General features: G+C 50.2%; 2 protein-coding genes across 2 annotated transcripts in view; both read left to right on the plus strand.

Annotated features, from left to right (window-relative positions):
* The window catches only part of GPR157 (G protein-coupled receptor 157), a 17,571-nt gene extending 11,427 nt beyond the window's left edge, over positions 1-6,144 (plus strand). The window contains exons 2-4 of the mRNA XM_019639710.1: positions 2,023-2,094; positions 3,192-3,242; positions 5,826-6,144. Of these exons, the coding sequence (XP_019495255.1) occupies positions 2,023-2,094; positions 3,192-3,242; positions 5,826-6,144 (442 nt within the window). The remainder of the gene's footprint in view (positions 1-2,022; positions 2,095-3,191; positions 3,243-5,825) is intronic.
* A 3,762-nt stretch (positions 6,145-9,906) lies between these two features.
* Positions 9,907-16,318, plus strand: part of SLC2A5 (solute carrier family 2 member 5) — a 55,298-nt gene continuing 48,886 nt past the window's right edge. Inside the window, exon 1 of the mRNA XM_019639843.1 lies at positions 9,907-10,104. Coding sequence (XP_019495388.1) covers positions 10,072-10,104 — 33 coding nt within the window. The 5' untranslated portion in view covers positions 9,907-10,071. The remainder of the gene's footprint in view (positions 10,105-16,318) is intronic.

Consider the following 16,318-nt stretch of genomic DNA (forward strand, 5'->3'; position numbering starts at 1 on the left):
GAGCTCTTAACCAACTGAGCCACTCGGGCGGCCCTAAATGGTAGGCTTTTCAGGCACTCAAGAATTCATCAATCAATAGCTGGGCCAGCTGGCCGAAGTCTAGGACGCTTCTGACAACTGGGGCTGGCCAGAAATTGTAGGAAAGAATGGTTTTTCTCTGACAGTCTGGCCAAGTTGTTCTTTGTTCTTAACTACTAGTTCTGCAAATGTAGAGTATGGACTTCCTCCTAGCCACTAGCAAACTGCTACCAAAAAAACCCCCCAAAAATAACCTCAGGTTAACCCAACCCAGTGATCTGTCAGCCATTCATTCAGTACATTTTTATTGAGTATCTACTATGCACAAAAGCTCTGTGTGGCCGTGGAAGTTTATGATGAGAACTCAGATGTGGGTCCTGCCCTCCTGGAGAGAGGCAGAAGTGTAAGTAATTATGATGAAAGATAAAACGTGACCAGTGGCTGGAGCAGTAAAACAGGTTCACATGAAACTCTGAACACAGACTTCCAAGCTCATTCTGCAGGGTGGCCAGTGCGGTGCCCTGAGTTTTCAAGGCTGAAATTGTTGCAGAGTGTGTCCCCATCTTTCAGGGCTGACTGTTCGCTCAGCAGCCATTTCCAAGTTTGTAGGGTGCTCCTCGCAGCTCTGTGACACTTGATCCCCATGCCGTACTCCCATGTGAGTCAAGACTTCTGGTTATCTTTTTACTCAAACTGAGCTGGTTCTCACCCCTCCCTGCCTCCCCTCTGGCTCAGCTGGAGAGGCGCTGGCGGGGCTCACCAATTGCGCTGAAACCCTCTTTGTCTTCTCGGGGCCTTTTAGTTGGTGTCCTGCCTGGGCTGAGGGTGCCTTTCTCTCCCCTTCTCGTTTCCACTGCCCTGGGAAGGTTCCGGACTCCCTGATGAAGGCTCTCGGAGCTCCACCAGGCTCCAGAATTGCCCTTTTGTGTCCTCCTTCCTTGCCCTTCCGTTAGCCAGCGGGAAGCCTGGGGCCACGAGGCTGACCCGTGTGTGAGAATGGGCCCACAACTCCTCCGCCTGTGTTTCTAGAAAAAAGGAAGAATAGTGGGTGGGGAGGTGAGGAGGTACACGTTGTTCCCTGCCTCTGGCTAGGAAGGGGAGCTGAAAATAAAGGAGCTGGAGCAATCTTCGCTCTGGAGAGGAGCAGACCAGTGGCCCCGGCTGGGGCCCAGCTGCACCCCAACCGTGGCAGCTCAGTTCTAGAAGGGGCTCCTGCGGGGAGGAGGCAGGTGCTCTGAGCAGGTGAGCTGCAGCAGCTCGGGTGCCCAGAGATGCCCAGGTGTGTGGCTCTTCCTCTCATGTGGGCCTTCCATGTCCTCGACACAGGACCAAGCTCTGAAACGCATTTTTGTTACGAGCAGTTTTGTCTGTTTTTACAAATTCAGTTGCAACCTGGAAGTGGACCCTCCCCTTTCCTCTCACTGAAGGGCCTTCCCAGAGGTGGAGAAGCCAGAGCTGGTGCCCACTCACCTCTTCCTTCTGCCCCAGGTTTGGGTGGAGTCCCGCCTGTGAGCCCCTCCTAGGGGGCAGGGTCTAGGGGGCTTGCATCCTGGAAGGGGAGGGCTGATAAACAAGGGAGAAGGATGTCTAGGAAGGAGGATGATAAGAGCTGAGAAAAACAGACAAAAATAAAGGGCTGGCTGGGGGGAGGGGAGCGCATGGGAAATACCTTTGCAGTTCAGTAGGGCTGTCAGGATGGGCCTTATCCAGGAGGCAACATTGGAGCAAAGACTGGAAGAGGGTGAGGGAGTGAGCCATGTAGATGGATGGGGAAGAGTGTTCTGGATGGAGGGAACAGCCTGTGCAAAGGCCCTTGTCACGTCCTGCGTGGCAAGGGCAAATGGGACACGAGAGGGGCGACGCAGCTTGAATAAAGAGACAGAGACAGAAGTAAGNCCCCACCCCCACCCCCACCCCCGTGCAGCTCAGGGTGGTCCCCTGGTCTGAGAACGGCTGGGCTTATCTGAAGTTGCCAAAAAAAACAGCTTTCGCCTCACTCTGTAGGTGGAGAACCTGGGGCACCTTCAGCTTCCTGTGCTTTGCATCCTCTGCCCAGTGGTGTCCTGCAGCCAGCTGGTGAGACCCGATTGTTAAATTTCAGGGCATTTTGTGAACTGATTGTTAAATACAACCATTATTAAAAATTAGATTATATAAACTTACAATTAAGTAAATTATATTAAAAACACAAGCCATAAAAATACTCAAAATTTATTACGTCCTAATTATTGGGTTGTCAGAAAAGTCATGATGTATTTTTTCTATGTTTTTCGTTGCAAAAATGCATCATGACTTTTCCGACAACCCAATAGTTTACTGCATTTCCTTCCACTCTGTGCATGTGAGATTGTTTGCATTTGTTGTCTCTGTGGTGGAAATCCCATCTGATGGTGTGCGGCTGCAGACCTGTTCCCAACTACATGTGCCAGTGGCTTGAATTTGGCCATGGTGGGAATATTTACACCATGGAAATTGGCAAACAGTACAAATCAGGGCTTGATGTATTGTTTTGTTGCTTCTGTAGAGCAGAGGTCAGCAGACTTTCCCTGTAAAGGGCCAGATAGTATTTTCGGCTTCCCAGGCCATGTGATCCCAGGGGCAACTGCTCGCCTCTGCCATTGCAGCTTGAAAGCAGCCACAGATAATATGTAAACAAATGAATGTGGTCGTGTTACAATAGAACTTTATTTGAAAAAACAGACCTTGGGCCCAGATTGACCTGAGGGCCATAGTTTTCTGGACCTCTGATCTGGACTTAAGAGAGCGATGGAGACTATGTTACTAAGAAACGATGAAACTTAAAAGTGTTAGTTGGAGCATTTGCGATCTTGCTTCCCAGCATATATCATCAGTTTGGCTCAAATAAAAGCATATGTCATCAGTTTGGCTCAAATAAAGTCTTATAAAAAAAAAGGATTGCTTGTCTCTGAACTTAAGCAGAGGTGGCAGCCATGTTCGGGCAGGCAGGAAGGTGAGGTATTTCAGGGGGAGGTGATGAGTAGAGGCAGGATCACAGAGCAGAAAAAAAAGAAGAAATACTCTTCCAGTGTTGGAAAATTATTATCTGTTCCCATGAAGAAGTTGCTCATGTCACTGTCGAACTAGTGAAGTGGAGGCCTTCATCTTGTCCCTTGTGTCTTCCTTATTTTTCACTTGCCTTTCACTTGTTTAAGGAAAATGAAAATATCACCCAACGTCGCATCATGGAACTGCTTTCTTTGCTAGTTGCGGTCCTAGAGTGGCTGCAGATGCTGGAGGTCGGAGCAAATCAACAACAGCATTCTGTGAGATTCAGTTGGCCGTGTGGAATTCACAATAAGGAGTTTTGTGGATTCTTCCTGATCAATTGTGCTTCTTTGATTTCAGTAAGATTCATCTGTGCGTAGGTACATACATACATACACCTAGGCACACGGGTCCATTTTTCTGGTGAGCCCATTGTTATACATGACCAGCACACCATGGTCCGTATCCGTAAGGGACGGGTCTGGTCCAGCCTGCTGTGCTGGGTTGGTACACAGCCCCTCCCACTCCATTCCCACGCTCCCTGATGTACCTCTTACCACCTGCCACTTAAATACCTCCCGGAGCAGCTTCTGGCCCCAACATAGCTGCCACCTGTGCTTAAGTTCAAACAGTGACTCTGATTGATCAGCCCACATTCTTAACCATTTCAAAGCCCTCTGTCTCTTTGGTATTCTCTCTGGCTATTTCTCAACACAAACTCAGCTCCGGCCACACCCCAGTAACACAGGGAACACAACTTCTGTAGCTTTAGGAGAGCACACCTGAAGTCACAGATGGGGTCTGTCACCGGGTGGTCCCCAGGTCTCCTGTAAGGGCCGTCAGGATGCTGAGCAAGGAGGAAGGAGCAGAGTGTGGCCTGTGAGCGCCTCGTCCTGCCCTGCCTCTGCCCCTCCTTCCAGCCTGAATGGGAACCCTCGGCTCCAGCCCCGCCTCCTTCGCCACGACCTACACACAGTGCTTTCCTTTCCCAGAATTCCTTGGAGGAGCCCTGTAAATGGTAGCGTGATGAGAAACGATACATGTAATGTCAGGTTTGCCCTTTTAACACTTTAAAAGCCTTTTACTTGTTTTGCAATAATATGCTTGTAATGACATTTAAGGAGTGTATTGGGGAAAGGTGCCTCAGTCACTTAGTTCCAGGTTTGTTCATTCATTCATTCGTTCATTCATTCGTTCAGCAGGCCCTTGTTCTGCCCCTCCCTGATGATACGGTAATGAAATGACACTGCCCTCGTCCTCATGGAGCTCATAGCTGTGACGTGCTGTCCTAAGATCTCAGGGTGGTGTGAGTTCTAAAGTGATAACCCTTTATTATGACAAAACAGTTTGACACTAATATACATTAAGTTACCAGATAAATAGCTATGCTTAGAACAAGCATTTAAAAGGGACAGACTCCTGGGTGTAACTTGGTACCTTTCTCATAACGCTTTAACTTTTGTGGAGTTTTGCCCCTTCTGTGCCTTTGTGACTTCTAGGAGGACGTGCTACTTCCTGCCTCCCCGCTGTCAGGGGAGCGGGCACCGAGGGCACCAGGGACTCCCCTGTGACCCTGTCCACCCCTGTGGAGGCCAGTGAGGGGGGAGGGGCAGGTTGTTCGGAAAGTCTCCTGTACTGCCTCGTCCTTCCCAGGCAGAGGAGTTGGCTTTGTCCCTTTCCTCGCCGTCCCCAGCCTGCATCCCCACAGCCCTGCGGCATTTGGAGAACCTTATGGAAACACAGCATTTCTAGCCCCATTTTGGCAACAGACTAGCATGCAACTGTGATCTCATCATTGTTCTACAACTTCCAGAAAGAGCGGATGTTCCTTACGCAGAGCTCTCAAGATATAACTGATTTCTGAACTAAACATTTACTGATGACCTGCCTGGCCTCTGGGTGACTGACCTGGGCTACAGGCCCATGTGTCCTATTCCTCTGGGCAGCAACTGTGCAGGCCTCATGCATTCCTGGTGCCCGCACCACAGGTGCTGGTCAACCCTGGCACACCCTGTCCTGTGCACTGGACTTATGCTAATTTATTTTCACAACCACCTACTGTGATACTCTGCTGTAGGCCTTGTTATCATCCCCACTTTGTGGAGAAAAATACGATGTGTTGAGGCCAAATGGGGGCAGGCTGAGACTTGGTCCCAGTCTGTTGTGTCACAGTCTGAGCTTTTAGCCGCCCTGCTGTGACACCCGGTATCTTCTGTGTGTCCCCCTGGCTGATTTACAATGTTTGGTGAGGAGACTGGTGTAGGGACCAGAGGCAAGGCCACTGGGGGACACCCCACCGTGTTGCCATGGGGGTGGTATTTAAGCTCTAGAAAAGTGAGCCTGGCACTGCCCTGAGAAGGGGCCCCTGCCCTGGGCTTTATGCTGTAGAGGGCCCCCTTGCACCCTTGCTAGGGTCCATTCCTTTCCCTTAGAGCAAGGAGGCCCCAGGACCTAGGAGCGGTCTCCCCAAAGCGCACAGTCCCCGTTCTATTGTAGATCCCGCTGCAGGTCCACGGGACCCTGAACCTCCTTGCCCAGGCAACCCCAAGCCACCAGTGTGTGCTCCCCGAGACCTAGGCTGGCCAGGGAGGCTGTCTGTTTGGCACTGGGGTGCGCTTGGTAGGGCTTGGGCAAAGTGGGGCTGGATTGGGGGTTTGAGGGCTCCTGTCCTTCTTTTCTCCAGAGACACTTTAGAGCACGTGGTTCTCCGTGTCTGAAGAGCATCCCAGCCATTTCGCCCTTGCTGACTGTGCCGAGGGCCGGGGCCTGACCTCGGTGCTTGTTTGCTCCTTATTCCTCAGCTGGGGGGTCCCGCTGGTCATCACCGTGGCAGCTGTCAGTCTAAAGAAGATTGGCTACGACGCCTCGGACGTGTCTGTGGGCTGGTGCTGGATTGACCTGGAGGCGGAGGACCGCGTGCTGTGGATGCTGCTGACGGGGAAGCTATGGGAGATGCTGGCCTATGTCACGCTGCCCGTGCTCTACCTCCTCATCCGGAAGCACATAAACAGGGCGGTAGGTGACCCCACTGGCTCTCCGAGGCCCCCGGCCCAGAGCTATGTGGCTACTGCCCAGTGTGGGCTTGCCCCTGGGTCCTGGCCTTGGGGTCGGCCACCTTAGGGGACAGAGCTAGAGTGATGGAGGGTTTGCTAATGACACAGCCCTGTCAGGAGCGGGTCCTGTGACTCCTCACTTGTGGATGAGGAAACGGGGGCTTACAGAGGTTAAGGGGCTCCCTAAACTGGCCCAGCAACTGTGGAAGGAACGCCCAGCCTGTGTGCTGGGCCACACCCCTCTACTGCCCCCTCCTGGAGAGACCACCGAGGTCGCCCAACCTTGAGGGGAAATTGGATGAAAGGTGAGCAGTAAGGAAGAATTGAACTGGGAGGGGGGCCCTGGCATCTCATCAGTGATACAAATGACTCAGCTCATTACCCTTGATGAGTAGAATTAGATGGTAAAATGGTAGGCTTTTCTTTTTTTTTTAGCTGAGCCATCCTGCTACCTGTTGGTAGCTCAGCGGCTGCTCAGCTCGGGCTGGACTCAAACCGCTGTTGCTCAGAGCTCAAACTCTTGAGCGAGCTCTTAACCAACTGAGCCACTCGGGCGGCCCTAAATGGTAGGCTTTTCANATCAAAATTGAAAACATGTATATGCAAATGTCCTTACAGCTTCTTCAAGGGTTAGCGTCCCTTCCGGTTTTCTGTCCTAATGACTTTCAGGCAAATGTTTGATGGTTGTATCAATGAGAATTAGGTTCAGCTGCAAGTGACAGAAAACAAAAGGGAGGACTACTTCTTTAATGTTAAGTCCAGGCGTGTGGCCAGGTGCTGGAATAAGCACTCCTTTGGTAAGGGACTCAAGCTCCTTCCATCTTGTTGCTCTGTCCCACGTGGCCTCAACGTCATGGTACAAGCTGGATGGAGAAAGGGACAAAGAAGAGAGCAAGGTTCCTGGCAGCCGCCACATGACACCTTTGTATACGTTGCATTAGGCAGAACTGTGTTGTTTGTCCGTGCCAGCTACAAGGGCAATGGGGAAACATAGTCTTCATTCTGGGCAGCCATAGGTCCTGCCCAGGTTCTATTACTATTGAAGAGGAACTGAACAAATGGATTTGGGGTCGGGCTGGAGGAGCCACAGCAGCCTACAGCAGGCCCAGGTCAAAACTTTAAAATTCCAGAACATTCCTAGTAGAGGTGAGACGAGCAGTGACCTGAAGTTCTGGTGTCACTGTCTGGTCTCAGAATAGCCGAGGGGTTTGCCAGCCTGCTTTGTGGTGCTAATTCTACATTTTATGACCTGGTTAAATTTTCCTATATGAACTTTTTTCTTTCATTCTAAAAGGCTTCATGTTCGAAAAGATCGCTTTTATTTTTTGTTTTATTCATAATAGAGATTCTCTTATTTCCTCCCTCCCCTCATCCTGTCAATCACCAAATTTCACCAATGTTACATCCTAAATATCTCTCAAATGTATTTACTTCTCTAATCTCTTCCGCTAGATTGGTCCAATTGACCATCATCTTTTACCAGCTCTACAGCAAAGAGCTACTGATCCCTTACCCACAATCCACTGGTCTCTTGTCCCCTCAAGGCATTTAGAGTGAACTTTTAAAAACACAAATCTGATCACTCTCCAAAACTCTTCATGCCTTCTCTCTGCTCCTAGAACAAAAATCAAGCTCCTCAACATGGCCTACAAGTGCTAAATATAGTCCAGCCCTGAGCGCCTCACCAGCTTCCTTCTCCCTCCACTCTTCCTCTATTCTGTGCCCTTAAGCCACACTGACCTTGCAATTTCTTGATGGCATCATACTCTCTTCCACCACAGGGCCTTGGCACGTGCTGCTCCCTGTCTGGGAGGCTCTCTCCACCACCCCGTCATCACCTGCCTTTGACTGGGTAAGCGCTTTTCATTTTTCCTTCCCATCTCAGCTCCAGCGCACTTCTTTAGGGAAGACTTCCCTGACCAGCCTCCCAACCCCCATCTTTAGAGCCCTTTTATCAAATTCATCAATGTGTTGGATTAAATTTTGTTTCCTCATCCAGAGTCTAAGCTGCATGAGGACCAAGGATATTTTTATTTTTGTATCCTTTTGTATCCCCCTTCAATTAGAGTGGTAGGCTCAGTAAACATCAATGGAAACATGTGCTAGGAATAAAATCATTTGTAATCTCACACGTTTGGATCAGTTATAACGTCCACCCGCAGGTCTCGGCCAAGCCTAATGGCGTCCCCCGACAAGGGGCTGAAGGTCGCTCCGCCCACCGCAGGGTCAAGGGTCCTGGGCCAGAAGGAGGGCGCGGGTAGGGGCTGAGGAGGACCAGGACGCGGACAGCTCCTGAGCAGGTTGGTGGCCCACGTCTCGGCGGCCGATGAGGGCTTCCCCTGGCCGGGCGGGTATCGCAGCAGCCTCCTCGCCACCCCCTCTCCTCGCGCTGCTCTCCCGCCGCTGCTGAGGCGTTGGTGACGGCAAGGCTCTCCCTGCAATGCCCTGGGACAGACAGGAGCCAGGTACTGCAGCTCCAACCGCTCCAGGTAGTCACCATCCCCTACCCCTCACTCTAATTGGGGGAATTGAGGCAGGGGTGGGGTGTGCTGCTCCTGCCATCACCTCCCGGTTTTCAGTTCCCCTCTGGCCCGAAGTCACGCAGGGGATGACGTGGAAGATCTGGGCCGCTTCATTAGAAAGCCGGTCTTCTAATTTCCTCTGGGTCTGACTTGGACACACTTTTGACATGTCTTTTTTGTTGGCACCACCTGTACCCTTCCCTTCCCTCCCCCGTAGCTGATTTTTCCCTCCCAACGAAACTGCATTTTCTTTGGAGAATGTTTCATAACTCTTTGAAATAATTGGAAACTTCTGGTCTTGACAAACATTAGTTGGCAATCATTACATTAGGGCTGTGACACAGAAGGAAAAAGACAGTTGGTGAAAGGGAATGGCGGGTCCTCCCTTGAGAATGGGGACGTAGCGACTTCCCCCTCCCCCCACACCCCCCCCACACACCCCAACACACACACACACGCATACACACACCAAGGGCTGTTACGCTGTCACCCTCCTCACAGTCTCCCACGCAGTGGAGCCTAGTCACAATTCCCAAGTTCGCTGCTGAGGCCTGGAAGAGTGCCTGACACACGTGGGCTCCCAGGTAACTATTTGTAGGTAAAGGAGGAGAGGAAATGGCTAAATTCACTGGATTTGTGCTTCAGCAAAGACAACAAAGGATATGTCCTGTAAATATGGCAGGCCATGTAGGACTTTGTCCTGGATTTTGGCCACCTGACTTAGCATGCCACATGGCACCTGAACACGTGCCCAGCACGGGGGTCTGGCAGTGGCCTGGCCATGCATGGAGGATGCAGACCAGCGGATGTGACTCACTCTCCCTGCCCTGTAGATAAAGGGATTTGAAATATTCACTGCTTTCCCAATAGTGAAATTACATAGAAAATAACATCTCTGGGCTACTCTGAGTCCCTTAAAAGGACAATAAAAAACTCCCCGAGACAGTGTTGCATGGTCACTTGGGCAAAAGCTGACTCTCCAGTAGAGAGACTTGGCTGTAGGCTTCCTGGCAGGACCACTTCCTAGAAGCCTCTAGTGACATTATCTCTTGCCCGCATTTTACCTGGTGTGGTGTAGGGTCAGTGGCAGCTGCTGCGGTCCATCTGTTTGTGACAGAAATAACCCTTCCAATCACTCACCACAAGCCTGACTAGTGGAGACTTTCGCAGTGAGGAAATAGCACAGACTGTCCCCATCGGGAAGGCGCTGTCCCTGCAGTCACAAGGGGGTGGGGGGCTGGGGGAGTTGCCAACTTGCTAAGCTAAACCCCAGACATTTAATTTATAAGAAGTGAAAGAATGGCAAACCTCTGGGTTCCTGAAAGGGTTATTCTGCCTTAGACTGGCTATAAAAATGCTATTGGCCGTTACTTGGCATGTCCAAAGTGCAGTCAGGGTGTCTTCTCTCTCCATCCAGTGCACTTGTTATTTTGGCTGAAAGGAAGTAAGCAGCACATGTGTCCAGAGCAAAGATGGATCAACAGGATGTAATCAAGAAGGAAGGGGTAAGCGTGCTGCCCCAGGAAGGGGTGTAGAGCAGCCCACTGGCAGGGCCTGTGCAGCATTGCTAGGGGGAGTTCTTGGGACCCCTGTGCGAAGGAGGGCTGTTTGGGGTGACTTGCTCCTCTGAGTTCACCCAGCAACTGGACTTCTACAGGGACCAGAGAGGAAAGATTTAGAGATATTTTGCTTTAGACATTCTTTGGGAATCCTTCTACTGGAACAACTTTGAAAAGTATCTGTAACCAAATTGAAGAGACTCAAGGTGTTAATTTGTCCTAACTTCCTTCATGGAAAGAACTTGGGATGAAGGGATTCCAAAACCAGCAGGGCAATCCTTAGACATTGCTTGTGAGATGTTTTTTGATTTGTTTCAGTTTGGGCTTCAGAGTATTTTAATTCACCTTTTCAGCAAGTAACATAGCTCAGCCAGTATGAAAACAAGTTGGACTCAGAAAAGAGGCTGTAAGGTTTGACTGTAAGGTTTGTTGTACTTTTCGAGTCCCTCGATTTAGGAAAATGCATAAAGACAGAAAGATAATATGAATTTATTAACACTTTTCAGAAATTTGTATTTTATTTTATTTATAATTACATTAATTTATAATTACAGGGGGAGAAGTACATATTTGTGCAAATTACTATTTATTCAGTCATGGATACGAGACCCTTGCCACAGGGTCATAGATTAAGAGCAGGTGTGGGAGGTAAAGGTACCTGGAGTTCATTCCTGGTGCACCCTATTCTAACTGTGGGAGCTTGGGCAAATTATTTACCTGTTCTATGCCTCTGTTTTTTTGTCTGTAAAATGGATATAATAATCATACCATCTGATAGCGCTGTTGGAACAATTAAATGAGCTAATGCATGTACATTACCTGGCACATAGTAAATTCTCCATAAATGTTCTTAATTTTTGATCATCCTTTAGAGCAGGGCACTATAGACATATAGGGTCCAATAATTCTTTGCTATGGTGGGGGGCTGGCCTGTGTGTTGTAGGATGTTTAGCAGCATTCCTGTTCTCCCCTAACTAGCTGCCAGTAGCACCCTTGCCCCAAGGAGAATTGCTGCTTTAGAGATTACTAAATTCCTTCACCTGAATTATATTGTTTGACTTGCACAACTAAAAGTATTAGAAAGTCAAGTGTTATCTCCTCTATTTTATAGAAAAGGGGCTGGGAGGTAATAAGAACTTAGGAGTTGGGGGGGTCCGGGGAGGCCCTGATCTGGTCTGTTTCCCCTCTCCAAAGAGAAATGCATCACCCAGGTGTGTCCCCAGGTGTGGCTGCAGAAGAACAAAAATGCACCCCCATGATGGCCTGAAGATGAGCAGTACATTTTGAAAGGCAATGTTTAAAATGATCAGTTGCAAAAGCTATGGGCTCATCACAGCTACCTGCCCGCTCAATTCTCCATGAAAGGGAGCCTTCAGTGCCCAGCACCATACAGGCTGCCCCTTCCGGNCAAAATATTTGTCTGTAGACATGCAAGTAAATTCTGTTTGAGGAGGATCAGTTGATGCCCCTCCCGCTCAGGAAACCAGTTTAGGTGCATTTGCAAACTCACGTCAATCTCCCTGACCTACAAATGGGTCTGCTCTTCAGATTTGCTTTTGAATCGGTTATAACATCTGCCCGGGTCTCTCAATAAGGAGTGAAATAAAATCTTTAACACATTTTTTTATTTGTACAAGAGTCATTATTTTCACCTGTTTTTTGAAAATTATCCTTTAACACTATTAACGTGAGGTCACAAAACAGTGAACTTGGAAAGAGATGTGTAGTAGCCTACCATTATAGAGTATTTCAGTATTTATTCCATCTTTTTTATAAAGGTGAAATTCACATAACATAAAATGAAACTTTTTAAAGTGTACAATCCAGTGACACTTAGTACATTCACAATGTTATGCAATCACCACCTCTATCTATTGTAGTTCCCCAACATTTTCATCACCCCTAAAGGAAAACCCATACCCATTAAGCAGTTACTCCCCCAGCCCAGGCAACCACCAGTCTGCTTTCTGTCTCTATGGATTTATCTATTCTGGATTTCTCATATAAATAAAATCATACAATAGTTCTTTATGCCTAGGTCCTTTCACTTAGGATGATGTTTTCGAGGCTCATGCATCATATATCAGTACTTCATTCCTTTTTATAGCTGCAGAATCTATTGCATGTGCAAGTATATTTCACAAGTTGTTTATCCATTCATCCACTGACTGACATTTGGGCTGTTTCCACCTTTTGGCTATTGTGAATAATGCTGGCATGTATATGCATATACACATACTTGCTTGAGTACCTGTTTTGATTCTTTGGGGTATGAATCTAGGAGTAGAATTGCTGGGTCATATGGTAATTCTGTGTTTAACTTTCTGAGGAATCAAGCTGTTTTCCACAGCAGCTGCACCATTTTACATTCTCACCAGCAAGGGACCAGGGTTCCAATCTCTCTACATCCTTGCCTAGAAAACATGGATGAACTTCAAGGACATTCTGCTCAGGGAAATAAGCCAGTCACAGAAAGACAAATACTGTGTGGTTCCACTTAGATGAAGTGCCTAGACTAGTCAAATTCATAGAAACCAAAAGTAGAATGGAGGTTNCCTGTGAGCCCCTCCTAGGGGGCAGGGTCTAGGGGGCTTGCATCCTGGAAGGGGAGGGCTGATAAACAAGGGAGAAGGATGTCTAGGAAGGAGGATGATAAGAGCTGAGAAAAACAGACAAAAATAAAGGGCTGGCTGGGGGGAGGGGAGCGCATGGGAAATACCTTTGCAGTTCAGTAGGGCTGTCAGGATGGGCCTTATCCAGGAGGCAACATTGGAGCAAAGACTGGAAGAGGGTGAGGGAGTGAGCCATGTAGATGGACGGGGAAGAGTGTTCTGGATGGAGGGAACAGCCTGTGCAAAGGCCCTTGTCACGTCCTGCGTGGCAAGGGCAAATGGGACACGAGAGGGGCGACGCAGCTTGAATAAAGAGACAGAGACAGAAGTAAGATTTGAGAGCAAGACCAAGGGACTCAGCCTAAGAGAGACTGAGGCCTTAATTGGGTCAGCGCATGGCTTTTATTGAGAGTCTTCAAAAGAAGCAAAACTGCAGAACGGTGAATCATTAACCATGTATACGTGGGTGCCTTAAGGCTTGTTCCCATTACCTGACCCCTTTGTACTCCAACAAATGCTATGCCTTCGTACATCACTGCACAGCCCCAGGACATTCTGTTACATGTCCTCCCAGGGGAGACAACTGATATCATTCCATCAGGTCTCAGTTTTCCAAGACGCCCCCCAGAGAGCTTTACAGATATCATTCCATCCGGCCTCAGTTTTCCGAGACACTCTCTCGACTACAGGGTATGAGGCTAATGCAGAGGGGGTGGTCGTGGGATCGGCTGTAAGGCAACAGGCCCTGACTTGGGCTGTGCCTGCCATATTTGGGGAATAAAGGAGGCCAATGTGGCTGAAAGCAGCAGGGGTGGGGGGTAGGGGGGAAGCAGAGGTTAGAACTAGCCCAGAGTTGGGGACATTATAGAGAATGTATGAAGCGGAGAGCCACCAAGAGCTTTGCTATGACAGGTTTTCCAAGGACCATGATGCTTCTGTGCTGAGGGGGGGAGGTATGGCTAGTAAGGATGGCAGAGGGAGAACAGTTACAAGGCATTGCAGCTGTCCAGAGAAGCTGTGGTGGTGCTCGGACAATGCTGGTGGCAGTGGCGGAGGACAGAACATCCAGATTCTGGGTCTCTTGAAGGTAAAGCCCACAGGACTTGCCTATGGATGGGCTGTAGCAAAAAGAGAGGAATCAAAGACAACTCCCAAATTTGGGTCTGGGCGACCGGAAGGATGGCGTTCCCATTAGCTAAGATGGGGAAGCACATAGAGGGCTTGGGGGTCGAGATGAGGCGTCCACTTTCAGCCGTGTTTTGGACATCCCTGTGGAGGTGTGGAACAGGCCGCGGATCGAGGGGACGGGAGTTCAGGAGAAGGTTCTGGGCTGCAGATGGGACCCATCACATGGAAGGCACAGCATGCCTCACTGCCTCCTCCTCCAGCGAGCCTGAGCCCCTGGGAAGAAGGGCAGGGCGGGGCGGGGGGCGGGCAGCCCGTCCGCTCACCTCTGCTCTCCCTGTACCCGCACAGCACGAGGCGCTCTCTGAGTACCGGCCCATCCTCTCCGAGACGCACCGGCTTCAGCACCACAGCTCCATGGCTGACAAGAAACTGGTCCTCATCCCGCTCATCTTCATTTGCCTCCGGGTCTGGAGCACCGTGCGATTCGTCCTGACGCTCTGTGGCTCCCCCGCGGTGCGGACGCCAGTGCTGGTCGTTCTGCACGTGCGTAGCTCTGCCCTCCCAGATCCTTGCTGCTCCTGGCGAAGGGTCAGCTCGCTTCCCCCAGCAGAGTGGCACGTCCCAGTGCATCAGCCAACGCGGGGATGGCAGGGGGCTCGGCTCCACTGTGCCTTCCTTCCTGCCCAAGACAGGGAGCCTGTGAGAGAAGGTGGAGGGGCAGTGTGGCTGACCGGGGACGTTGAGGTGCTGTCCAGCAGCCCAGGAGTAGCCCCAGGAAAGCTGACTGGTCTGCAACTTCAGACCTACCAGAGCTCTGCCAGAGGCCCACGTGGCAGGGTCATTGCAGACTAGACCCAAGGGGTGGAGGACAAGGTTCTGGGGTCTGGGGTCTGCAGCACTTCCCAGCCTCCTTGCATGTGTATTTGAGACCCACTCCAGCCCTGACAATCACGCCTCTTGTCCCCTCCCTGACAGGGTATCGGGAACACATTTCAGGGAGGTGCCAACTGCATCATGTTCGTCCTCTGCACCCGTGTCGTCCGAACCCGGCTCTTCTCTCTCTGCTGCTGCTGCTGTCCCCAGCCTCCTGCTGAGAGTCCCGCTGACCCTCCCAAGGCTTCTGCGCCTGCTAAGGCGGGAGACTCTCAGGGACCCAGATGGACCCCTGAGGAACTTCCAAGCACCTGAGCTCTTCCCTGCCTAGTTCTGTGCATGGGTGCTGTCTCCCTGGGCCTGGGAGTGGGAGGTGACGTCTGCTGCGCAGGTGGCCTTCTGCCATTGGAGCTCTTGACCCTGGTGAGGAAGCAGCTACAAATGTAGCTGCTTCTACCTCCTAGACACTCAGGCGGCGTGTCTCCACTCACCCCGCGTCCTGCTGCCCTCGAGGTGTCTTATCTGCATGAGGATTGGCGGTGAGGTTCAGGGAAACCAGTGGTATGTGACCACTGCCGGGTCGCCTTGTGGTACAGGGGCCATCAGCCTCTTGACCACATAGCACTGTTTACAATTTGAGGGACCCACATCTGTGGGGAAAGCAGGAAGAGGTAGGTATGTACACCATGTACCCATCCAGACAGGTGTCCCCCACCTGGGTATCATGGAACAGATTTGCGGTTTGTCAGGGTGCTGCAATTCCCCAGAAAGCCTGGCTTTTTCTTGAAGAGCTTTGCTGATCAACGAAAGAGTCAGTTACCCCAATCGGGTCGAAGCTTCCCTCGAGGTTTCCTGGTGACTGCCACGAGCGCAGCCCAACACACCTGCTCAGGGAAGCCCATCTCTTTAGGACTTTCCCAGTTCTCTCTATGGGTTGCCAACCCCTTGTGTAGATTGAGTTTGAGTTTCAAGCACAGGCCAGAGTCCAGACTCCTGCCTCCACCAATCACTTCAAATCCAGGTCCCCTTCTTCAGGGCAAGGGCTGGAACAAGGACAAGAAGAGGCTATGGCAGGGGTTCCCTGCAGATGCCCCACTGGCTCAGGTCTGTTTTGTGAAGACTGAAACGGGGCTGAGTTGGGAGGGGGTCTGGCGTCTTCATGTCCTAGTTTAGTTTTGATAGAAAAGTTGACCAGAGAGTTTGTGAATGGTCTAAGTACTGATTCCTCCCCGAAGCTGAAGTTTTGGGAGTTGGTTGGGGGCAGTGACACGTGTCACAGGGTGATTAATTATATTTAAAAGGAAAAGGATTTAAAATAAGCATCTGTATCTATATTCTATAGCTCTTCCACCAACACTTTCCTCTGATTTCAGAAAACAGTTTGTGAAGTCACAGAAGCAATTGGCTAAGAATCAGAGTTGTAAATGTCACTGGGGCAGTCCTGGGGAGGAAAAGTACAGAATTAGACAATAGGTGTCCCTCCCTTGGGCTCCATGAGAGCTCTGCAAAACGGAAATGATTTCATGAACCTGTTAAACAGTTTTGTA

The sequence above is a fragment of the Hipposideros armiger genome, unplaced genomic scaffold, assembly GCF_001890085.2.
Source record: "Hipposideros armiger isolate ML-2016 unplaced genomic scaffold, ASM189008v1 scaffold_46, whole genome shotgun sequence".
Classification (NCBI taxonomy): domain Eukaryota; kingdom Metazoa; phylum Chordata; class Mammalia; order Chiroptera; family Hipposideridae; genus Hipposideros; species Hipposideros armiger.